Genomic DNA, 25,204 nt, shown 5'->3' with positions numbered 1-25,204 from the left:
TCGAACCCTCTTCTTCGCATATTGGTTTGAGGGTCTCCGTTTGCTCTAGAAAAGTCAGGAAGAGCGCTTCTCCTCGCTTTCACTCATCTTCAGAGAAAGATCGCTCTTGCCATTCGATTTTTCGGTCACTGGCCCTTCGGGGTCTCGCAACGCGACATCTAGGGGCACACACGATCACGCTGAATCTTCTGGTTCTCGTGAAACAAGTCACCAAGAGTTAGAGTCTTCGAACTCTTGTCACATGGAGTGTTCACTCGCGCACCCAACACTGCACCCGTGACCATCAAGAGTTTTACTCTTATGACAGAGAGTCTTCCGACTCTCATCACGCAAAGTGTTCGCCCGCGCGCAATTAGCGCTACGCGCGCAAATCTCCGGTCATACACTCACAGGGTAAATCTCCTCGCCCTCATGTTTCAGACAGGAGAACCTCCCCAACTGCTTTGCTCCCTAATGAGTTAGGGATTACGAGTCTTTCGAAAACCTTGGAAGAATACGCAGGGGTTCGACCCTTCTTTTCTTCGGTTGAGAGCAGAGGGAAAAGGGGAAAAGGGGAAATGTATTAGAGAGGCTAAAAAGAAAGCACGCCCAGATAGCAGCGACGTAGAACACAAGGCCGATGGCTTCAGCCACTCTATTCATTATCCTGTACTTCATGTGGCAGCTCGTGAGCTGCCCATGTTACGAGATTACACTCGTTATCAACCTTCAACTTGAAAAACTTGTTGTTGGGAAGCATAGATTGCTGCCAGGAGGTTCGCCTCCAGGGATTTGAGAACCTCCCCTTATGAGGGAGTGTTAACCTTCCCCGGAATTGGGCTGCCACCCCTTACGAGGGAGAGCTTCCCCACTTCAGCCATTCAGCAGTCTTCCCTCTTTCGTGAAGAGTTGCGGACAGCTCGACGAGTTATGCCTCTGCTATCTTGTCCCCGAAGACTGTGCCTCCTCCCCTTGAGCTGGGGAAAAGCAAGTCTAAGGCTTGTTCCGCCTTCGAGGGGAACTTCTCCCTCGTTTGCAAGAGAAATTATTATGCCTACGCTTTTTCCCATAGAGCGGGGAGAAAGCTTGTCTTAGGCGATTCCTCCTTCGGGAGAACTTCTCTCTCGTTCTCGAGAGAGATATTATTACTCCTATGCCTTTTTCCCATAGAGCTGGGACCAAGCTTGTCTTAGGCAATGTCCTCCTTTGGGAGGACTTCTCCCTCGTTCGCAAGAGAGAGATTATGACACCTACGCTTTTTCCCCACAGGGCGGGGAGAGAGCTTTTCTCAGGCGATTCCTCCTTCGAGAGAACTTCTCTCTCGTTTGCGAGAAAGAGATTATTACGTCTATGCTTTTTTCTCATAGAGCTGGGAAAAAGCTTGTTTTAGGCGATCTCCTTCGGGAGAACCTTCCTCTCGTTCATGAAAGAAAACTTGTAGGTGTTTGCTGATCTACGATCCTCCCCCTTACACTTATGGTTCTCCTCCAGGGGCAGAGCGAGAGCCTTGTCTTAAGCGACGTTCCTCTTCGGGAGAACAAACCTCCCCCGCAGAGGAGTTATCTTTAGATCTGGAACAGTCTCCCCCCTCAGGCGTAGTCTGCTAAACGTTCCTCTGCGGAGGTTCATAGGGTGGAAGGGTTTGTAACTCCTTTCCATCCCTGATGTTCGCCCCCTCGTGCTTTAAGGGGACTTCTTTATGAACTTACTGGTTCTCCTCACGTTGACCCCTCGGGGTCTCGTGACGATCATCCCTTGGGCTGGCGTGATCATGAGCCTTTAGGCTCTCATCATGTTGATCCTACCGGTTCTCATGACCTTAGGAGTCCTTCGGGCCTCTGACGTGCTGGACTTTCGAGTTCACACGACTTGGAACCTTCGAGTTTCAGTTACGCTGAGCCTTCTGGCTCTCGTAACAATTAGCACAAAGTGTTCACGCATGCACGCAATAGCGCTATGTGCGACCATCGTCATCAAGAGTTTTACTCTTATGACAGAGAGTCTTCCAACTCGTCAACGATCTTTGCCATTACCTCCAGACACTCTGACTTCTATCGCTCTTCCCCTTTCGATAAGAAAGATGCGAGGGTAAGACAAAAGGTTTGTCTGCTACTCGCGTCTCCACTTCAACTGTAATAACAAGCAAGGAATTAGTGCAGCCTGAGGATTCTTCGGAAGAGCTGCTGTCGAAGGACTTGGAATCCTTCTATTTAAGGGCTCTAAAAGTATGTGTAATATCTCAGGCCTCGGCGATTTGCATCTCTCTCCTCATCCTCTTGACCCTCCAGCCTTAGACAGGCTATGTCATCCTCCACCAAACCCTAGACCAGAATTGAACTTCCCTGGTCTATTCACCCTGCAGGCCGTCTGAGGAAGGTATTGCAGGCGGTCTCGGGAGAAACGGGTTCCTGAAGTCTCAGGAATCCCATAAATTCCCGTTTAAGAGACAAAAGCCTTTTTACAAGATCAGAGACATCAACCCTTCTCCTCTGATCTTGGAGCCCCTCACGGCGAGGCTCACATCTGGTTGCTCCTCGAAGAGAGACTCTACTTTTCCAGTCTCCTTCTCAGCCACAGAAGCCTTGGCAATGGAAGCGGCTTCATTGTCCCTTCTGGAGGCTCTATCTTGGCTTGACACAAGGTCTGGTATAGTCGGCTACCTCGTGAGTCACAAGGACCTGTCAAACCAAGACTCCATGCAGTCCCTACAGGAAGTCCTAACTGCTGGGGCCAAGATAATGAACTTCTTAACCGCTACAACAGCGACCATATGGGGCAATTAGGTTCTCAAAATGAGGGAATCAGTATTTCCCAGACTTCCTTTTGTACCTCAGGGAGGAAAAGCTCCCCTCAGTTTTGGCGATTAAGGGCTATCGCTCAGCCTTGAGCCTCATCTGTAGACTGAGAAGGAGTTGACCTCTCTGCCTCGGAAGATATCGTCTTGTTAATTCGAGGTTTTGATTGATCTTGTCCCCCAGTAGAGATTAGACCACCACCTTGAAACGTGTCTTACGTTCCCTGAAGGGTCCGCCCTATGAGCCCTTAAATAGGGCCTCAGATTACTTTCTGACCCTTAAGATCGTCTTCATCGTAGCCCCGGGTTTGGCTAAAAGGGTCAGTGAGCTACATGGTCTGTCTTACGATGTCACCCATTCTTGTGGATGGGGGTAAGTCTGTCTCAACTTCGTACCAGGCTTTGTGGCTAAGACTCATAATCCTTCATCTACCGATGAGAGATTTTGAGAATTTCAATTTTCCAGCCTCAATAAGGTAACACAGGATACAGAACAGTTGTTACTATGCCCAGTCAGGGCGCTAAAGAAATACCTGAAGCGCACCAGACCTTTCAGACCACGTCTCCGTAATTTCTTCCTTAGTACCAACAAGGTAAAGAAGGGAACCTCTTGCAACACCATCTCTTTCTGGCTCAAGATAGTTATTTCGAGGCTTTTCACGGAGACCCAGTGGCAGCACAACCCAAAACCCATCAAGTTAGGGGAATGGCTGCCTCACTGGCGTTTAAGAGAAATTTTTCAGTCTCCTAAGTCTTAAGAGCTGGGGTCTGGAAATGCCAATCTATATTCACTGCTCACTATTTGAGCGATGTGACACATAGGTCTCTAGACACCCTTTCTATAGGGCCTATTGTGGCAGGTCAACAGGTGCTACAGCTACCTTACGCCCTCTCAGGGGACAGTAGCCGTTGGCTGAGGATACTGGGTTACACTAGGTTTTAAGAAGGACATCCATCTATCTAATTTGTTTCCTTCTCCCTGTCATCTGGGGATCCTAGTCTGTAGCCAGTTTCAGCGGGACTCGCCAATGGAAATAAGGTATGAAACTCATCTGATTCCTCTCACAGGGTATAAGTTATACTCGTGGTCACGAGGTTTTTCCTTTTCAAGGTAGGGGGAACCCTAAGTATGAAGGGGTCCTAGTCGAATGTTCCTGACCCACTTCATCCTGGAATATTTGTTTCCATGAAGCTACAAACCTTCAGTTGTGCTGAGATTATGGGGATCTACAAAGAAAGAAGATTAACGGGAGATTTTTTCTTCAAAAGAGTCTAGTCTGAGGACTATCTTCCCTAGGAATAGGGAACTCCTTGGCCACTATGGCCTAAAGACTAAGTCTCCTATACTAAAGAATTAGGGTTTGTATCAAGTGTAGGAACAAATGACAAACTTATAACAGAGTTTGTATTTTTCCTACCATACAAACCCGAATTTTATTACACAAATCTTCCCTCCATCACCGCCCCCTAGAAAAGTCTTCGCTAGAATGCGATTGAAGGTAAACAGTAGCTACCGACCGGTGCTTCCCCACCTCTAACAGTTGGGTAACTACCTGCCCGGTCATTAACGACCTTGTTAAGGTTTTTCTGCTGTATATTCCAGCTCGTGCTAGAATATCTCCTATAGTAAAGAATTCGGGTTTGTATGTTAGGGAAAATACAAATTCTGTTATAAGTTTGTCATATTTTGCTGGGTTCCAGAAGGCATTGGTGTGTCGGTATATGAGAATTCAGATTTACTGGCAAAGAATGCTGCAGCTGAGTTGCTACCAAGAAGATATCCCATCCTCTAATGATTTTTTACCTAGCATTAAATTTATTCTATAATAATTAGAGGCAGCATTGGGATAGTTTAGATGGAAATAAGATGAAAGAAATAACAATTGCTATATCTTCTTGGAGGTATAACATGATGCCACGAAAGTGGGAGAATGCTCATTGTTATCACCCTCTGTTGACACGAGTTTTTGATGACTGGCCAACAGCAGCCATTTTGCGACAACTGCTTTATACCCTTGACAGTGATGAATTTGTTGACTGAATGCTTACTTTTATCCCCTTGAGAAAATTGATATATCTTGAAGGTTGAAGGTGAGAATGGCAGGTCATGGTTGCCAAGGTTCTTGGACAGGATGTGTTGTACTACTCTAGTGGTATTTTTAGATTTATTTCAGAAGCATGCCTTCAAAGCTATTTCAATTTTGTATGGACATTTTCTCTATTATGGTTTTTAATTGAATATTCTTTTATTCTTAATTTATAACAAACCATAATGATGTTAATGACCTTCGATATCAGGATGCCAGAGAACTGTAAATCAATCAATCAATAATAATATTTGGGTTTTTTAGAGTAATAAATAGAAAACTGGGTTATAAATAAGATAAAGATAACATCCTTAATGTATAACTTGCTTTGGAATTATTACAAATTTGTTAAACAACAGATTACCATGAAAATTAATATTTAAAAATGGGGATGGGTAGGTGAGTATGCGTGGAGTACTGAATTCATTATATTTAAGTAGTAAAATAATAGACTATTGTTTATTAAGGTTTTAAGCTCATTAAGGAGTAAAACGATAGCAAACTTCTTGTTCACAATTATTTTAATTGTTGAGTGTACATTACCTTCAATTTAATAATACAATTTTGTATCAAAGATTTTATCATAATTCAAGAAAGTCATATGATCATAACAAACCATTGGCCATATACTTAATTTACACTAATCTCTCCAATCTTTTCACTCTCCCATAGCAAACACATTTCAGTGTGAGGCAGTAATTACCCATCCCTGCACAGAATTAGGAAAGTGGACCTTGTGCTGATGGACGATCAAATTTTTAGTACTTTTCTTTTATGTAATTGTATAAATTAATGCTTAGAATATTTATTATACACTCAAATTATAAATCCTTATAATTTCCATAGATTGTATGCATTAGCATTAACTTTGTGTGTGTTCACATTGATTAGAGTAGGTAACCTATCGTACTTGCCCCTATCTGCTCTTTGATCTCATCCCCACTGACTTTGGAGCTATTAATACAGATACAGGAACGATTACTGTATATGGGTAGAGTACATAAAATGAAATAGAAAAATTAAAATTGGACTGTAAAATTGTAAATTAGGTTAACCTAGCCTCAATTTTCAGTGATATTTCAGATTTTCTTGCCTTTGAAATAACATGTGTTAGTAATTCCCTAATATTGTCTGTTTTCCATTCAAATGACAGGTTAGGAGTGTTGAAAGTCAAACAGTTAACATCAGATCACACAACAAGTAGTCATGATGAAGTTGAGAGATTGGCATCAATAGGTTTGCCAGCTTCAAAAATACGGGGTAAGATGGGTTCATGTGTTTTGTCAAGTTTTATATTTTTATAAGGTAGTGTCTAGATAGAATCATGTGATGATTAGTTCCAAAACCATGAGATTACTGTACAGTATCTTCATATTTGATTTAATCATCATATTAACTGTGGCCATATAAGTAGGATCTGAAATTGAGGCTATTCTGGGCCTATGCATTTTCTTTACTGCTTACTTTATTACAGTATTATAATGGTTTGAATGTTTTTGCTACTTTCATTTTGTTACAGACCATATTAGTTTTAAAAAATGTGAATTCAATAATAAAATAAAATATTTAAAAGCTGCCTGAAATTGGAATATGTTTTCACATTTCAAATCTAATATATTTTACTGACTATTTTTATTTTACCTCCCTGGATAGAGGAATTAACCTAAGAGTTGCTAGTGAAAAACTAATAAAACATATGAAAATGGTACTGATAGGTGATATCATTATAAGTATGAAAAGCCTCAAGAATAATCTTTGGAAAGTATTCTCTTCTTTCCACTGTGTTGTGTATAGCAGATAGGCTATTTTGAATATGTATGTGGTAATTTTTGTTCATTCAACAATATGTTAGCATGATTTATCTCTTTCTTCAATTTCACCCCCCTACACATGTTTTTCATACAATTTTGGTTACAGTTGGAAAAAATCACATAGGTTATATATGTACAGTAATAAATGTGCCTGTCACACACACTGTACAGTATGTACTTACTAAAGTGTACCACAGTACATGTAGCACATATTGTACTAGTTGAGTTAAAGGGGTTATAATATTGTAAATATAATACTTTGGTAATATACTACAGTACTTAAAGTAAGTTCCTTGCATAAGAACCTGCCAATAGCAAATTAAAAAGAATTTTAATAAGTGCAAAATCAAGTACAAATCACTTGTCTTCTTTTTTAAAAGAATTTCATAATATGCTAATAGCTGTAAAATATTTATACGTATGCAGGCTTGCATGATAGAAAAAGTTAGTGTGTGTGGGGAGGGATTGTGAGTTAGAAAAGTTTTAAACTTTAAAACCCAATATTGGAATGCATCTTGTTCTTATGTAAGGGAATAAATGTACTCTACTGTACTTGAAAAAAAAAACTAACTTAGGCTACTCAAGTACAGGTACTTACTGATTTCTCCAATCTTTTGGTCGATGCTCTTGAAAAATAATGACTAACGTTTTTCAGATGTCCATAACCGTGTAATACAGTGATAATTCCATGAGTATCACAGCATCTTCAATGTATTTGATGGAAAAAGTATGAGGATGAATGAATGACATTGGGATGTCATGAGGACCTTACCCCTTAAATGTTGAAGCCTTGACGAGGATGGGGGCTTAGGGATTAGCAGCTGGGCCCTAATGAACAGTGAGAACTGCTTTCCCACTGGACCTCAGTGCCCAATTGTATATCCAACTAAATCAGTCAGCACTTTCTCTTTTTGTTTTGGTTATTTCTTTTGTTCTCCCATCTCTTCCTTTTGGGCTTGAACTTGTTGACGACTTTGCCTTGTTTGATTATAGACGCTCCCCAAGATACGAACATCCGTGTTACGAACATCCGGAGATACGAACACAAATTGACGGAAGTCCAAACATGTTCGTAAACATCCGTAGATTTCATCGCAAGTTTAAATTCTCTCTCTCTCTCTCTCTCTCTCTCTCTCTCTCTCTCTCTCTCTCTCTCTCTCTCTCTCTCTCTCTCTCTCTCTCTCTCTCGTATTTTGATTTTTAATGCAGTTAAATCTTCATATTTCTTTGAAAATTATTAAAAAATTCTTTATATCCTTATTCGATGTTTCAATTATTTCTTCCGCCAGAAGAAATATAACGTCATCAGACTTTTGGCATTTTTTTTTATTTCTTAACATATTAGAAATATCTTTAAGATGAATATTATATCAGCGCCAATATGTTACAGAAAATCAGTTTCCCTACAGTTCTTATTATTAGGTATCATGCGAAATCGTTGTAGCTCTTTCTCTGTGTGTGTGTGTGTGCTCGCTCTATCAATCGCATACGGGTAGTTAGTTCTAAAGCTTCATACAGTATTCAATTTTTCGTTCAATATTAAGCCTTCATATTTCATTAGACATTATTGTGTTTAATTGTGGTTTATTAAAGCACGTTCATATTTTTTTTAATTTCTTGAGCATTTCAATAATCAACAATTACTTTTGATATACTTTTGCTTGGGAGATCAGCTGATCTCAAGGTGACGCTGCAGTATTACGATTATGCGCACATATAGTACGAATAACACTGATTTATATAATTTTCTTGATATTCGAAATCTCTTCATAGTGAATATTACAACGCCAATATATTATAGGGTATCACATTTTCCATACAGTTCGTTGATAGACCTTATTATTAGTTATACACGGAATGCGCAACCCCCCCTCTCTCTCTCTCTCTCTCTCTCTCTCTCTCTCTCTCTCTCTCTCTCTCTCTCTCTCTCTCTCTCTCTCTCTCTCTCTCCCCGTATTTTGATTTTTAATGCAGTTAAATCTTCATATTTCTTTGAAAATTATTAAAAAATTCTTTATATCCTTATTCGATGTTTCGATTATGGGAATAGTAACGGATCGGAAAAAAATCACTTGATTTGCCTCCCGCCTTCCGCCAGAAGAAATATAACGTCATCAGACTTTTTGTTTCTTAACTTTACGGTAAGATGTACTAATCTCATAACTAATGATGCAGACCACTAAAACACTTGGTATCGTTACTCGGTGTTTCGATTATGGGAATGCTATAATCAAGGCCAATAGAATAACAGGTCAACCCACGCGCAGCTTTCGCTCGGATGGCCGTTATTAATGTGACGTCAGCAGGTTCGACACCTGAGACACGTGGCTAGACGCACCGTCAAAAAGCCCCCAAGGCAATAGAAAGCCCCTGTCCGGAGAGAAGCTCCAGGCAATCTAAAGAAGAAGAGCACGTGTCCTCTTTTTCACATTTTCTTTCTCTCCTCTGTCTCTCTCTCTGACTGCTTGTCCATAATCTCATTTAATTATATTGTTATTTTTATTATTATGAATATTATTATTATTATTATTATTATTATTATTATTATTATTATTATTATACTTTTGATATTAATATAAAATAAATATAATAATAATAATAATAACAACAGCCACCACCACCAACAACAACAACAATAATAATATCAGGAGTATTACAATGATAATGATAATAATAATAATGATAATAATAATAATAATAGTTCTGTAGGCCTTCGGACCAATATGACCTTGAGACAGAGCAAGGCTGGGAGACAGATTGAGTCGGAGAGAGATGGATGTCTGACCTCCTGGGCTGCTCATTAAAGACTGATCATAGGTTCAGCCTGGGACCTCTTTTGAACCTGTTGACACCACGGATGCGCAAACGACAAAAATTTCAAGCGGCCGTGGGTTGACCTGTTATTCTATTGGCCTTGGCTGTAATATGATTACTCGGCAACATAATGAAAGGAAATCATTCGGTTTGTCAGCGCGTTTCCGCCAAATACATGACGTCACAAGATACGTGACGTATACTCTACAAAGAATGATTCCGTCGGTCAAAATTAAAATAAAACAATTCAGTAAACTAACCTTCTGCATTTCATTTAACAATACCAAAACAACCATGAAGCAGTTAAATGCACAATGCTTTACATACAGTACGGTACAAGTCAGCTGATTTGATCAGCGTGAAAAGGTAAACATTACAGTACAGTACATAATGCAAATGGCCGCTTGTTTACGTAAGTTTCTAGCAAAAAAATGGGTAATGGAACAATAAAATAGCTTTCAGTACATTTATTTAAAAAGGAATTAATGTACAGTACTGTACTAAATGTACAGTACACTATATTTACTACGATTTTACTTTAAGTCGGCTGATTCAGAAATGCAGTGCATATGTATGGCCGATTGTTTGTGCAAGTTTCTATTATGTAGTGTGCAGTACAGGATAATAAAACAACATACTGTACTAAACTTTAAAGTATTATACAGACTACTGTAATATGATAAAGTAAAATATTTGTAATTACCTATTTTATATGAAATGGGGCTATTTGTTGACTTCTACGGCTGAAAATCGTAGACACCTGGGTTAGGTTACGCTTACTCTAGACCAAAATTTAACACTAATGACTTACGAACAATCCAGCTTATGAACAGACTCTCGGTCCCTATTGTGTTCGTTAGTTGGGGACTGTACTTTGGCTTCTTCTTTGGATTTGGCACAGTGTGGGATGGATGGCATGCCATCTCAACCTGTACCAATTTAGACGCCATCATCCTCTGGGAGACCCCTGTTTTAAGTAAAAATGGCTGACGCCAGGCATTGGAGTCACCGGTGGGAGGGGCTAACTAACCCCACTGACCAGTGCACACCCATCTAAAGAGAGGCAGACCCTCTCCAATAGAGGACACTGGTCCTTGCTGAAGCCTTTTCTCGTGTTGGGTCACATGGGATAGGAAGACTGACATCCTCCGATAAGAGGTGGATAACCCGGCTTGCTTTTTCCATGAAAACCAACCCCTCTGTTGACGACCTGGAAATTGCAAACATGGACCTTTGTACAGACAGCTCCAACTCTGGTTCTAATATTGTAACGTTAGAACCTTATTCACGTTATGTAGAGAATGATTATAAGAAAACACTAGAGAAGAAGAGAGAAAGAGAGTGAGAAATGATGTCAGTACAGAAAAATATAGAAAAGTAAAAGTATTACTTGGTCACTATGAAGTCGTGAATTATGAATGTTTTTTATTTTGGTTTTTGAACATGGAAGAAATGAGGGTGTAAATGTTTTTAAAGCCAACAAGGAAATAGTTACTATATGTGGAGGGCAGCCCAAAATTCTTCCCCAGGGAAATGGAAGTCTCTTGATAGACGCTATCCCCAATATGAGGTGAAAGATTAAAACCACTGACAACATTGGATGGTCATAGTGTCAAATGCATTTCGCACCCCACTTTCAACCAGAGTAGGGGTGTGATATATGCTCCAGAATTGCTGGACATAGAGGAACAAGAAATTGAGGATGAACTGAAAAGTCAAGGAGTAGTAAAAGTAGTCAGAATGAGAAAGAGAGTTGGAGAACAACGTATTCATCTTGCTACTTTGTAACATTTGATCAATGCAGATTACCAAATGTTATTAAAGCTGGTTGGCTATCTCTGAAGGTGAAACCATACATCCCTTCATCATTGCGATATTATCATTGCCAAATGTACGGCCATTTAAGCCAGAAATTCAAAGAAAACTAAATAATAAGCCAGCTGTTTGCGCCAACTGTGGAAAAAATAGTCATGTAGTATGCATAGAAATTCCAAAATGCATATATACATTGTGGGGAAGCACAGCCAGCTACATCTAAAAGCTGCAGTAAGTTTATTTTTGAAAAAGAAATTCAGGTAATTTGGACCATGGAAAGGGTTACTTTTAAAGAGGCTCGTAAAAGAGTTCTTGAAAAGCAGATAAGACCAGGGCAACCTTTTTTAATGGTTATAAAGAAAAACTTGCCAAGCATACAGACGAAAATTATATCCTCACTTCTAACATGGAGAAACATATGAAAGTAGTTCAAGAGGTTGAAAGTCCTATTTAAAATTTATATCCAGAAATTGTAGAAATATCAAAACAGATACTTAAAGATCTGAAGATATTCAAAAGCCATCTACTCCTCTTCTAAACAATAGTACGAACCTCTCTCAGGCCGTGTCCTTGCCTGATCTGATGGAGGTTCCACTTCAAACCAATTTACCTGGTGAACCTGTAGTGGGGAAGGTGCAAAAACCTGATTGCTCACAACCATTTTAATAGAGAAAGAGAGAGACCTCCATCTCAATTGTCTCCTACCATAAGAAATATTAAAGTCACGTCTTCAAATAAAAATTATGTCTTGTCTGCTGTTGTTTCTGATCAACTGGAAGACAACTTAAATAAATCAGATATTAAAGTTGAGGTCTGCCATCCACCTCAACAATTAAATGAAAAGGACACAAAGAAAAAGACAAACACAAAACCCAATATAAAAAGATCCTCTCTAGAGATACCACTGGGAAATAGTGTTATATGAAAGATTGCCAATGGGAAGTCTTCATCCAATGTGTCTTCCAAAAAATAAACCATAGTTTTATCCTCCATTCTGCAATGGAATTGCCAGGGTTTAAGGGCAAAATATGAAGAACTTAAGCTCCTCATACATAAGCACCTTCCTATAATTGTAGGTCTACAGGAAAGCAAGCTCGATGCTAATACCCCTTGTCTTCTAGAGTATGTTAGCTATAGGACACCATATGATCAAGGAGCAGGGAGCCATGGGGGAAGTCTTATATACGTTCGTCGAGATATTCCCCAAATATCTTTGTCTATCTGTACCCCTCTGCAGGCAGTGTTTGTACAGATTAATATAGGGAGAAAATACACAATCTGTTCTCTTTACTTGCCTCCAAATGATAACATCTCGTATGATAATATAGTAGAGGTGATTAAACATCTTCCACAACCTTTTCTCTTACTAGGAGATCTTAATGGTAGAGATCCTTTATGGGGTGATGTTTTGGCGAAAACAAGAGGTAATATTATATCATCAAATTTGGAGAAGGAAGATTTAGGAATCCTTAATACAGTAGAGCCCACACAATTTCATGTTCAGACAGGTACCTTGTCATGCATTGACCTATCAGTTACAAGCTCTAGCTGTCTTCCCAATTTTAATTGGAGAACAATAGATGATTGGCATAATAGTGATCATGCACCAATCATTATTAAGACCAACAATGGTCCACCTTTACAAAGATCGCCACAATGGAATCTTGACAAGGCTGACTGGGATAGATATCGGGAGCTAAGCGAAATTGAAGGAAATACGGAATAGTTTGAAAGTGTTGATGATGCCATAGACTTACCTAACGGAGCTCTTCACACAGCAGAAGTCAATTCCGTTCCCAAAACAACAAGGATATTCAAACGAGGACCAGTCCCCTGGTGGTCTTCAGAACTAACTGCCCTGCCCAGAGCCACAAGAAGGTCTTTAACTCAGCTGTGCAGACGTCGTACTGAGGAGAATTTAATCATATACAAGAAATGTAGAGCACAGTTCTGTTTTGCCTTGAAAGATGCTAGGTGCCAGTCTTGTGTGTCTTTTGTTTCTTCCATTAGGAGTAGAAAGTAAAAAAGATATCAGGCAAATTCACCCCCATCAGTGTAGAAGGTGTATGGTCAGTATGTGACTGGAGCAACTGAGGTTAGCAATGCATTGGTTGATCATTTCTCCAATGTATCAAGGAAGTGTAAAGTAGCTCCTGGTTACCAATACAGAAACAATGAACAATAGAAAATGCTAAATTTTGCAACAGAAAACAAAGAATCCTACAATAATCCTTTTATAGAAAGGGAATTTGATTCTGCACTTGTTAATTGCAATGATGCAACCCTGATCCTGATGGAATTCTATATGCAATGATAAAACATGAACCTCTTAATACCAAGATTTTTATTTTAAGCATTATTAACAGAATATGGCATGATCGTAGTTATCCAAGTGTTTTGGAACTAGCCATTATTTCAACCTTTTTAAAACCCGGTAAGGATAAATTTTTAGCAGCAAACTATCAACCAATTTCATTGACATCCAGCTTATGTAAGATCATGGAGAAGATGTAAGACTGATGTGGTACCTGAAAAAGAAAGGTATTTTATCACTTATCCAGTATGGATTTTAAAAAAAAAGATGCATTCGACGACTTATGTGTTGATACGACTTGAGTCGTCTATTTGTAAAACCTTTGGTCCCAAACAACACCATGTAACTTTTTTTTTTTTTTTTTTTTCTTTTTTTTTTTTTTTTACCTTGAAAAGGCAGATTATTGGTTGGAGATATAGTATACTTAAAACTATTTATAATTTGGGATTTCAAGAAGAGCTAACATAGTTCATTTTGTCATTTATTTCACATAGACTTTCTCAAGCAAGAGTGGAGGAAACTCTATTGGAGAGAAAATGCCAGGAGGAAGGAGTTCCTCAGGGTAGTGTGCTAAGTGTTACCCTATTTGCACCAACAAAACTATTTATATATGATCTCTTCATATCTTTTGCTAGAGCTAGAATGGCAGTGGTTGAGAGAAAACTACCACTTGCATCTGACAAAATTATTCAATGAGCTGATTTAAGGGATTTTGACGAAGGAAAAATCTATTTCTGGGCGAGAGACCCGTGTCGCCCAGTGAAATGCTCCTTTAGCACCATTTCTAAGGTATATAACTGCTATATATTACCAGAGAAAAAATTGCATGGGAATGCTAGGTTGAACCCAGCTCGCTCACCTGTATAAGGTGTCGATATAATACTGGGGCGCGATAAATCACAACCAGAGGCCTCGCACCATTTAGATGTGTCCTGTCAAAATCCCCGAACAGCGAGGCACCGTTCATCCTCGTACTACTACTAACCAACCCCCGCCAGTGACGTCACTCCTTATAGCACCCCAGATTGGGGCCCAATTAGAGAGGGATGGGCGGGTTCACTGGGCGACACGGGTCTCTCTCCCAGAAATAGATTTTTCCTTCGTCAAAATCCCTTTTCTGGGCTCCGACCCGTGTCGGCCAGTGAAATCGTACCAGAGAATGGGGACCCAATAAGGCTAACTACCTGGAGGAAATAACACAAAATTAATATAGCTGATGAATTTTAATATAAAAAAAGAGGGACATGGAAACCCGTAAACAGATCAACACGTAAAAGACAGAGACAATTAGACATGATACATAAACAAAATGAAACCCGAAGGGAAAGTCAACAGGTATGAATAATGTTAATACAGCTTGGTAAGCAAAATGCAGTAAAGCATGCAATCATAGATATAAATAATTAACATAACAAAGGAAGATCAGCTCTGGGATTTCAAAAACAAGTGAAAGCAAAATAATTCGAGAAATCGATCAATTGAATAATAAATAATACATCATGGTAAATAAAACAGGTAGGAACAACAGGTAAGTCAGGCAGGATGGAAAGAGGACAGAGCAAGACTTTGTGATTAGGACTCAGTACCCTCGGGAGGAACTACATTCCCCGCAGCTACTGTGGCAAATCTAAGAGCTTCTAAAGGTTTTAGGTAGTGGCGCTTGAAAACTTTAGGGGACTTCCAACCGGTATATTTTGAGAGCTCATCAAATTTCATATGTTTGAAAAAATTAATTGAGGTAGCCACAGCTCGAATATCATGGACATGCGGGAATGATTGAGGATTAGCTTGTTTAATAAAATAAAGAATTTGTTGCCTGATTCCTTTAAGGATAATAGTTCCTCCGTGCTCTCTAATAAATAAGGGCCCTGTGGTTGTAGTGGAAGTTCTACTTAAGTAGGATTTCAGGGTGGTAACTGGACACAGGGATGGATCCCTAGGAAGTGGAACAATCTTCCAGGGGGACCACCTGTTCTGGGGATCCTCATTTTTAGCCAGGAACACTTTGTTAGGGGAGAGAAGGACCTCACCGGAAGGGAGAAACTCTATGTGACCTGGGTCTCTAGATAAAGCTGACAATTACGAGATTCTGGAGCCAGAGGTGAGGTTCAAAAGGAAAAGTGACTTTCTTAATAATGCCATATAGTTACAGGATTAATTTGGAGTGTCAGAGGCCAGCTTAAGAACATCGTTTAAAAACCAGGAAACTGCACTAGGGCGAGTGGAAAGTTTTAGCCTGGCACAAGTTTTCGGAATGGATGAGAAATATGAATCCGTTAAATCAATGCCAAAACCAATATGGAAGATCTTTTTCAAGGCTGACTTAATTGTAGTAATGGTACTGGCTGCCAGACCTGATTCGAAGAGGGTCCGGAAGAATATCACAGTTAGGTTCATTGTCATTTTCTCAACCTGGGAATCTCTCAAGAACTTAGCTAATTTCTTGACAGCTGAGTCATATTGTCGGAGAGTAGATTCCCTTTTGTCGGATTCCAGGAAAATAGTATTCGAAGGATCGATGCTCGCACCTCGTTGGGCTGCGAACTTCATGAAGTCCATAAAGTTTGGGCATTCAGAATCCTTGAGGAAGCGAACACATTGCGAGTTTGTACTGTCTGTGTGAGCACTGGATTGGGAATCCGCCGGGGGCTGAGACCTAGCTCTAGCAACAAGGGGAACCAATTGCTCTTGGGCCAGTTGGGGGCTACGAGAGCCACTCGACCTTTGAAGGATCTGAGTTTGTGCAGAACTTTCAGCAGGAGATTCACCGGAGGAAACAGATAAATCGTCTTCCAGGTATTCCAATCTAGAATCATAGAGTCCGTTGCATAAGCCTGAGGGTCCAGGTTGGGGGCTACGTAACAATCTAGTTTGCGATTGAATTCCGTCGCAAACAGATCCACCTGGAGACCCGGGACTTGAGATAGTATCCACTGGAAGGATCGATGGTTTAGTGACCATTCCGACTCTAGCGGAGTCGTCCGGGAAAGGGAGTCCGCTACCACATTCCGGACTCCTGCTAGATGGACTGCTGACAGGTGCCACTTGTGCATTGCCGCCATGGAGAAAATCTGCAACATGACATGGTTTATTTGGGCTGATCTGGAGCCTCCTCTGTTGAGGCAGTGAACTATGACTGCACTGTCAAGAACCAGTCTGATATGGAGATTCCTGGCTGGATTGAGACGTTTTAAAGTGAGGAAGACTGCCATGGCCTCGAGGACGTTGATGTGCATGTGTCGGAAGACATGACCATAACCCTTGGACTTTTTTGTGTTCGGAGTAACCTCCCCACCCTGTCAAGGAGGCGTCTGTGTGGACAACGAGTCCCAGGACCGGATGTTGTAAGGGAACCGACTTGGAGAGATTCTTGACCTTCGTCCAAGGCTGTAGACTTTTCTTCAGGAGTGGGGGAAGGCGGGCACGTCTGTCGCGGCGTTTTGCGGTTGCTCTGGATCTCTACACTCTGTTTATGTCCTTGAGTTTGGACCGTAGGACGATGTCTGTCACGGAGGCGAACTGCAAGGAACCTAGGATCCTCTCTTGGTTCCATCTGGAGGTCAACTTCTCCCTGAGAAATTGCCTCGTCTTCCTCGCAATCTCTTTCCTTTTGGCTTTGGGGAGGCACAGCGTATGGGAGCATAGGTCCCATTGTAGACCCAGCCATTGAAACTTGGTCTCCGGGACCAGGCGGGATTTTCCGAAGTTGACTTTGAATCCCAGTTGACGAAGGAAGGTGAGGACTTTGTTCGTTGCTACGCGGCAATTCTGGGCATTGTCTGACCAGATTAGCCAATCGTCTAGATAGGCCACTACCTGTATTCCCTGAGTGCGAAGCTCTTGAATGACTGTCTCTGCTAGTTTGGTGAAGATTCTGGGTTGAGCCCGAACGGCATCACTTTGAATGCGTAGGCTTGTTTGCCTAGCTTGAAGCCCAGAAAAGGACGAAAATGCCTTGCTATTGGAACGTGATAGTAGGCATCGGTAAGATCGATGGAGGTGGTGACGGCCCCACGGGGAAGTAAGGTCCGCACCTGCGAGACGGTAAGCATACGGAATTTGTCGCAACGAATGAAGGAATTTAAACGAGACAGGTCCAGGATTACCCTTTGTTTGTCTGAGCCTTTCTTTGGCACGCTGAACAAGCACCCTTGAAATCTTAAGCGACGTATGCTTTGGATCACATTCTTTTGTAGCAGATCTGTCGTGAAGGAACATAGTTCTTTTGTTGGCAATTGGTAAAAGCTGGTCGGTGGAGGAGGTCCCTGTATCCAGCTTCACCCTAGTCCTTTGGAGATAATGCTGGAAGCCCAATCGCTGAACTTCAAACGGTCTTGAAAAAGGTACAGTCTCCCTCCTACCTGCGTTGTCTCATTGGGTGGAGGATGATTTGCCTCCTCTGCTTCCACGGGTAGACTTTCCCCGGTGGTAACCCCTTCCGCTACCTCGGGCGCGAAAGGCACCCCTGGCACCTCTGTGACGCTGGTAGCCACGGAAGAAGGTCTGAGCCTCATAAATGGGGTTAAAGGCGGGGGAGAAGAACGTGGAGGCGATTTGAGACTGAGGGACCAGGACATATGGCTCTTGCTGCTGGCCCTTTGATGGAGAAGGCTGGGGGCCTTGGGGAGCCGTTTGAACTCTGAATTGGGAAGAGTGGAAAGGCCTCAGTCTCTTCCTACCTCGGATTGGGGTACCAGTCGGCTCATATCTCCTCTTTGGGACGAGGGCCCACCTAACTTTGAGGCTTTGGTTGGCCTTAGCTGCCTCACTAAGGGCCGAGTTAACCAAATCCTCCGGGAAAAGATCCGGGCCCCAGATTGGAGCTTTGATGAGCTTATTAGGCTCGTGCCTAATGCTGGCTTCAGAGAGGACGTGTCGTCGACAACAGGTCCTGGCGCTTGCAAAATCATAGGCGTCAGCCATGAAGTTTTGCAGTAATGACTTAGTGAGGGCCTTAAGGAGGTCCTCCTCGTTGTAAGTGGCAACGGCCAACTCGGAAAGGGTGACCGAATTGAGAGATCTGCTGAATCTGCACCTAGAATCAAATTCTAATTGAAGTAGAGACTCTGGGAGCTTGGGAAGCCGTTCGCTGAACTGCGTCGAGGCACAGTCCGGGCTCAACTTACCTACTGAAAAGGTAGCTGGGGCATTCCGCCAACATTCATTGTCCCCCGGAAAGAGGAGGGAGGTTAAGTCGGTCTCCCTGAGTAAAGGCTTCTCATCTTTGATAGCCTGGAAGACCGACTCCAGAATCTTGGTCGCACATGGTGTAGGGGTTTGGTCGTCGGCCACAAACATAGTGTACGAACTCTTGTGGGCCGTAATCATGGTGTTCAAACATTGCCACTCATGGAACAGGCGAACCAAGACAGACTGTGCCTGTTCTTTAGGAAAAATGACAGTTTCCTTTGGAACCTTATCTAAACGGATCAGAGCTTCTTCTGTGAGGCGAGCGTAGCTGGGGAAGGGGAATTCAAGACCTGGCGGGTAGAATTCGTAGTCAGTAAGAGGCCGTGTACCGAAACCCTCGATTGACAGCATACCCTCTGAAAAGGGGGCATGCAATGCTAACCTCCAAGGTTTATTTTTATTGAAAGGAGGAAGCTTGGAGGCGTCGGGAATGGGATACTGCTGTTGAGGAGGTGGTAGCCCCGAACTCATGAGGCCTCGGACTAGGCTCTCTACAGAAGCTATCCTCTCGTGTGATTGCTTCCCATGAGACGATAGTATCGACTCAAAACGAGCAAACAGTTTGTCAGAAAATTCCTCCATGTTAAATGATCCCGCCTGGGGGGGAATAGGTGCCGGAACAGAGACTACCTCTTGAGAGGTTGAGGGCACAGCAATTGGGTCTTGAGAAACTCTGGTGGAGGAGGATTTAGCCTCCGAGGGTGACGATCTCGAAGGGTTGTGGTCTTGGGAAGATTTGTGGGTTCTATATAAAGACTTGTGAGGAGCCTTCACTTTGGGTGGAACGGGTCGGGAGCTGAGATTAGTCCCGGTTGCCTCAGGAAAACCGCGAAAGGAAGATTGGTCCGAAGTAAAAGAGAAAGCCGGGCTAGGGAGAGGAATCCCAGTTTGGGAACCACCTGACTCACCTACGTCCCTACCTGCGTCAGGATTATCCAGAGCCATGGGCTCCAAATCAAGGTCGAAGGTAGTGACGTCCTCAGTTAGGGTGGCGCCCGTCTCCCCTTGGTCCGGGGCCAGCAAAAGAGAAGCAATGGTCTCGATGATCGGGTCCGCTAGCGCTTTGGGGACCGCAGCTGATGTTTTAGCATTGGGGTAGAGGAGGGAACACCATTCCTCAGAAAGGACATATGGCTGTCTGGCCTTCACGTTGCAGGCGAACCCGCCAACCTAGATCTTGAGGGTAGCTCGGGCTGTTTCCATTTCAAGCTGGGTGCTCTGAAAGAGAACAGACCATTAGTGAGTGATAAAAGTGCCAAAGAAAAACTAAGAAGCCCAAGGGCTTCATAGGCACATATAAGGCATGCAGGAAGTCCATAGGACTGTGGCCTTACAGTACAATATAATAAAAGAGGACATTAAAATGTGACTCCCCATAAATAAATAATAAAGTAACTGCACTCACCGATTCAGATGATACAGTGGAAACCAATTTGTAGCAGACAGGACAGTTGTCCGGATGCCAAACAGCTAGGTCATCCACTTGAAGAGAGCAGTGAGTGTGCGAACGACACACATTATGGCCGCAGGGTTGGTGGAGAACAGCGACACATGCCGTCATCGCACAGCGGACAGTCTGTAAGATAAAAGATACATGAGTATCTTAAAGGAAAGCAATTAGGGGCCGAAGGTCCCAGTGCTTAAATATTATGAAAGTTACTATCATGATATAAAAGTTGAATATATATATATATATATATATATATATATATATATATATATATATATATATATATATATATATATATATATATATATATATATATATATATATATATATATATATATATATATATATATTTATTTTCAACCCATGATAAAACTATCCGTATAAGTGCCTAACATATGAATGAAGGCAAATAGGGGACCCTGGGGGTCCGGGGGTTATAAGTCATATATCAAATAAATGATAAAAATTATTCATATATAATGCCTTAACCCAAGAAATGCGGCAATGTCATTTTACTACAGTCCCGTGGTGCGGCTATCTTGACAAAAATACAATGTTTCAGAATCTAACCCATAACTGTACCAATGTTTTTGTAATAACTTCGTGCATGTATCATCCAAATATTTTATCCTACATCTTGTTTGTTATTTTGTTATAAACCATCAAAGTTAATTTTATAGCGCGACGTGGCATCTTGCCGGATGGCCAATGGGTGAGTCTGGATTGTCTTTCATGGGTGGGGAGGGTTGGGTAGTATGTTGGGTGTCACCCACGGTATCACCGGACTGTTTGCGACCGGTACAAGTTAGTGATTTTTATTTACTACATTCCGTACTATGTAATAAATGTTTTAGGCTAATTTTAACAAATAGCCTTTACTATATATAGAAAAGTGTAGTGATAAAAAAGAAATTAATTCATATTTTCAAATCCTTTGATATAGAATTGTATCTATTCCTGAAATAATAATGATAATTTTAGTTGATGTAGTCACATTTACGATTTACAAACACTTTATTTGTTTCGTTTTTTTTCCTTTATCTATTCATAAAGTGACTATTGTTACCATTGCAATTGTTTTAAATTTGTTTAAAATAATATATCATATTTAGAGAGAATATATATTTTTACTTACAATTTTGGTAAACCAACTTAGAATATTTGAAGGAACACATTGATTAAAAGTAATGCAATATCATAGTCTTTTACAAATATATATATATATATATATATATATATATATATATATATATATATATATATATATATAGTAGTTATAACCTAAAAAATCATAATATTTAAAGTAAATAAAGAGAGCAATAATTATAATCATATTGAAAACATATTATTATTGAAATCTTGTATAGATAAACATAGTAACTAGTAACCTCATGATCTGGCCTATGTGTTCAGATTAATTACAATTGTTTTTTATGACAATTTTAAGCATTTGTATATAGTAATGCGTATATCAAAAGCATCACCGCATATCAAAATATACAGTATATACGGTATATACAAAAGATAAAGAAAATTCCTTTTGTGGATATAAATAATGAATACAGGCTATATAAAATATTTCTTAAAAAGATTATTCTCTCTCTCTCTCTCTCTCTCTCTCTCTCTCTCTCTCTCTCTCTCTCTCTCTCTCTCTCTCTCTCTCTCTCTCTCTCTCTCTCTCAATATTTATTTTGGGTATGCCAGTGACGAAAGCAGTCGTTGGACATAAAGGCACATTACATTCAGCACAGATAGTTGTAACCCGAGTTCTTTTCTTTGGTCGCCGGGAAGTATTTTCGCAGACATAGCAGTTGAGTTGTTTCTTCCTGTTTTGTACCTCATCATATATTGTGTGTTGGAGATAATGATAGCTAACATAAGCTGCTCACTGCAAACGATCAGGTATTCTCCCGGAGGATGTCCACGACGTCCAAGTCTGCTACTGGTCACGGTGCCATATTTTTCAAGAAGTTGGTATGAAACGTTGTAAATAAATTCACGAAATTTTAATTTCTTGCAAGTTGGGTCGGATGTCTTTACAAGCCAAATATTGTATGCATTAAGCATAATGATGTCAATAAGATGAAGAATGATTTTGTGGTACCACTTGAATGATTTCCTCATACACTCTGTCCCACCTAGCTGGCAGTCACTCTTATCTACAAGGCGCATATTTTCGTTGTAATCAACAACAACATCTGGCTTACAGATTTTCTTCTTAGTCCTGTAGTGGACCTTACCTGTGTTCACTATGTCACCTTTATGTATGGTTGATAAAAGGGTCACAGGCTTTCTATCTATCCGCTTGACAGCCAATATCTTGTTAGTTGTCTCCCATTGTACAGTTTTGACTTTTGTTTTTCTCTTTTTTTTTTTTTAGTTTTATTACTTATGTTTGTAGTTTCATCCTCATTAGGGGAGTCACTGTCACTAGGATTGTCATAAGAGGTGGATGGGACATCAAATTTGGGCATATATTTCCTGCTTTCTCTCACTGTTCCACAGGCCCCTGTGGAGTTGTCATGAAGGAATTGTGCCAATGTAGGGCTACTATACCAATTGTCAGTATACAATATATGTCCATGACCCATATAAGGTGCCATCATTTTCTTGACTACTGCTCCTGAGAATCCCAAACCACTACTCTGATCTTCTTTTGGTATATCTATATCTGTTCCAGTATATACTATAATATCAAGCACTATTCCTGTTTCACAATCACATAAAACAAACAGTTTGATCCCAAATCGATGACGCTTACTTGGGATATACTGTTTGAAGACAAGTCGCCCTTTGAAAAGTATAAGGGACTCATCAATCACAATTTTCTGGAAAGGATGAAAGACCTTTTTGAAGTTTGCAACAACTATACTAAGGAATGATCTTATTTTCCAAATTCGATCACTTGCGATTGGTCTCCCGTTGTCAGCAAAGTGCATGAAACGAGCCAACAGTAAGAATCTATCACGGGTCATGAATTTTGGAAAAATTGGAGTAGGAATCAACTGGTCTTGTTTCCAATAGTCTTGTAATATATGTTTTTTTCATGAGAGGCATCAGTAGTAGTAATGCAAAATAAACATAAATTTCATGGACATCTGTATCCACCCATTTGTGAACTCGTGAAAGAGAACTTTTCCATTACCCACTGGTAGTACTTATTAGTTTCACATACATTAAGTTCAACTAATTCTTCATTGAAAAGCGCAAGAAAATATTCATTTTCTCTTGCAGTGTCATCACAAGGCCACTCATTTGTTATGCCAGTGCAATTATCATCAAAGGGATGAATGTCGGAATAAAGTTATTGATATCAGACCAAATATAAGACTGAATATTTCCTTCTCGTATTTTATGCATGTTACCTATTTCATTCTCTTCATCTTCTTCACTTTCTTCAATGTCCCCTCCATCTGAACGGAATAATATAAATTCAAAATCATCTTCGCTATCATCAGAGGTCCCTATCTCACCACTATCACTATCACCGCAGTTGATGTCATCATCTATATCCTCCTCTGTTTCATCTTCAGAAAATAACATGGGTAAGAATTTGCTCGGTGTCAGATTCTGTAAATGACGTTTTTTGTTAATGATCGTGGGAGGGGCCGATGTACTAGGCATTGCATCAGCATCACATATGTGTTTTGGTGGTGTCAGTATGACATCGGTAGCAATACTTTGGTATTGCTTCTTTTCTTGTGGTGCATATTTTCCAGTAACACTTCTCTTCACACCGCCCTTTCTTCCAATTTCCTCTTGTGGGGTTTTAATTGCCCCTTGTGACATTGCATTTGTCTCTTTTGAGAAACAGATTTTCCTTTTAGTCTTTGTGGTCTCGCAGTGCTTGCCAGAAGATGTCACAGTCTCCTTTTCCCAAGGATTGTTATGACGTCCAGTCATGGCGACAAAAAGTGACATACAAACAAAGTCAGAAAAAAAGAATACTAAATTACTTTAATTGTTATCAAAATAGCTTTAGACAACAAATAAAAGAAAAACGCTTATTATAATAGTAACTCATACTCCTTGTAAACAACCCTCCAGTTACTTATAATAAAATTATACTTTGTAAACAAACACTCGCGGATATTCAAAACAAAAACATTCGGTATTGTTGTCGTAATTTAAAACTAGGCAACCGCCATCCTGACGTATGATTTGAGAGTTGCTACAGGTTTTATTTCTCTCCCTGCATAATATATTATGATGTGATATCGTTAGTGTGTATGTGTATGTATGTTGTTATATGTTATTTTTTTCATCGTTTATGTTTCTAATATGTTAATATAAAACCAGTTTTAACTGAAAATAATTAAAATTCGCCTTTTTCCCTTGAAAAAAAGTTAAAGTCCGTATATGGAAAGGCTTTATATTATACATAATTAAATAGCTAAAAGAAAGTTATAAACATTAAAATTTCTACCAGAAATATTGTTTTATCATAACAAAAATAATAAAAGTCGAATAACTTCACAAGGGAATTTGCAAGAAGAGATAGAAAATTGCGCTCTGAAGAGGCTTATAGCAGTCTCCCATACAGCCGCTCAAGAGGCTTGTAGCAGTTCTCGGGTTAATAAGTGAATGAAGGAAAATTAGCGGACCCCCCAGGGGACCCCGGTGTTTAAAAAATCAAATAACAGCTTTACTTGAATATAAAATTATTAAATCAAATTAAATTAATGAATTAAATTAAGTCAAACCTTATTCGTGATCATATCATGGAAGGCAAGGTCGAGAACTAGGATCGTATATAATAGATAAAAGTGACTAAAATATAAAGGGAATCCAAGTAATAATGAATAACGTTGGCTCCGGGGCTCAACTAAAACACTCGACCGAATGGTAATGAATAAAAGCTACTCCCGGGGATCCCGTAATGGAAGTCTTTAAACATAAACATATATATATATATATATATATATATATATATATATATATATATATATA

At 40.3% G+C, this 25,204-nt stretch overlaps 2 protein-coding genes across 6 annotated transcripts in view; one reads left to right on the top strand and one right to left on the bottom strand.

Moving 5' to 3' along the window:
• Positions 1-25,204, top strand: part of LOC137620760 (TGF-beta-activated kinase 1 and MAP3K7-binding protein 1-like) — an 827,205-nt gene that overhangs the window by 397,448 nt on the left and 404,553 nt on the right. For all 5 annotated transcript variants that reach the window (XM_068351167.1, XM_068351165.1, XM_068351166.1 and 2 more), the window contains one exon: positions 6,014-6,120. In XM_068351167.1, the coding sequence (XP_068207268.1) occupies positions 6,014-6,120 (107 nt within the window). The remainder of the gene's footprint in view (positions 1-6,013; positions 6,121-25,204) is intronic.
• On the bottom strand, positions 13,763-23,229 carry LOC137620448 (piggyBac transposable element-derived protein 4-like). Its single transcript, XM_068350607.1, has 3 exons — positions 22,714-23,229; positions 21,995-22,618; positions 13,763-13,828 (listed from the first exon to the last, which is right to left on the bottom strand). Exons 1-3 carry the CDS (start codon positions 23,227-23,229, stop codon positions 13,763-13,765), a joined length of 1,206 nt encoding a protein of 401 aa, XP_068206708.1.

This window comes from Palaemon carinicauda, chromosome 27 (assembly GCF_036898095.1).
Source record: "Palaemon carinicauda isolate YSFRI2023 chromosome 27, ASM3689809v2, whole genome shotgun sequence".
Classification (NCBI taxonomy): Eukaryota; Metazoa; Arthropoda; class Malacostraca; order Decapoda; family Palaemonidae; genus Palaemon; species Palaemon carinicauda.
Note: the sequence above shows the minus strand (reverse complement) of the source record. Positions and strands in the feature narration are given on the sequence as shown.

Bases quoted from the DNA above. Each gene is read 5' to 3' on its own strand.
- LOC137620448 (XM_068350607.1), bottom strand. From the start codon at position 23,229: ATGACCCGTGATAGATTCTTACTGTTGGCTCGTTTCATGCACTTTGCT. The intron at 22,619-22,713 runs GTCCCATCCACC...AAAAAAAAAAAG, and splicing joins AATATATGCCCAAATTTGAT to AGAAAAACAAAAGTCAAAAC. The intron at 13,829-21,994 runs GTAATGTGCCTT...TTTCTTTTTCAG, and splicing joins TACAACTATCTGTGCTGAAT to GTACCACATCAGTCTTACAT.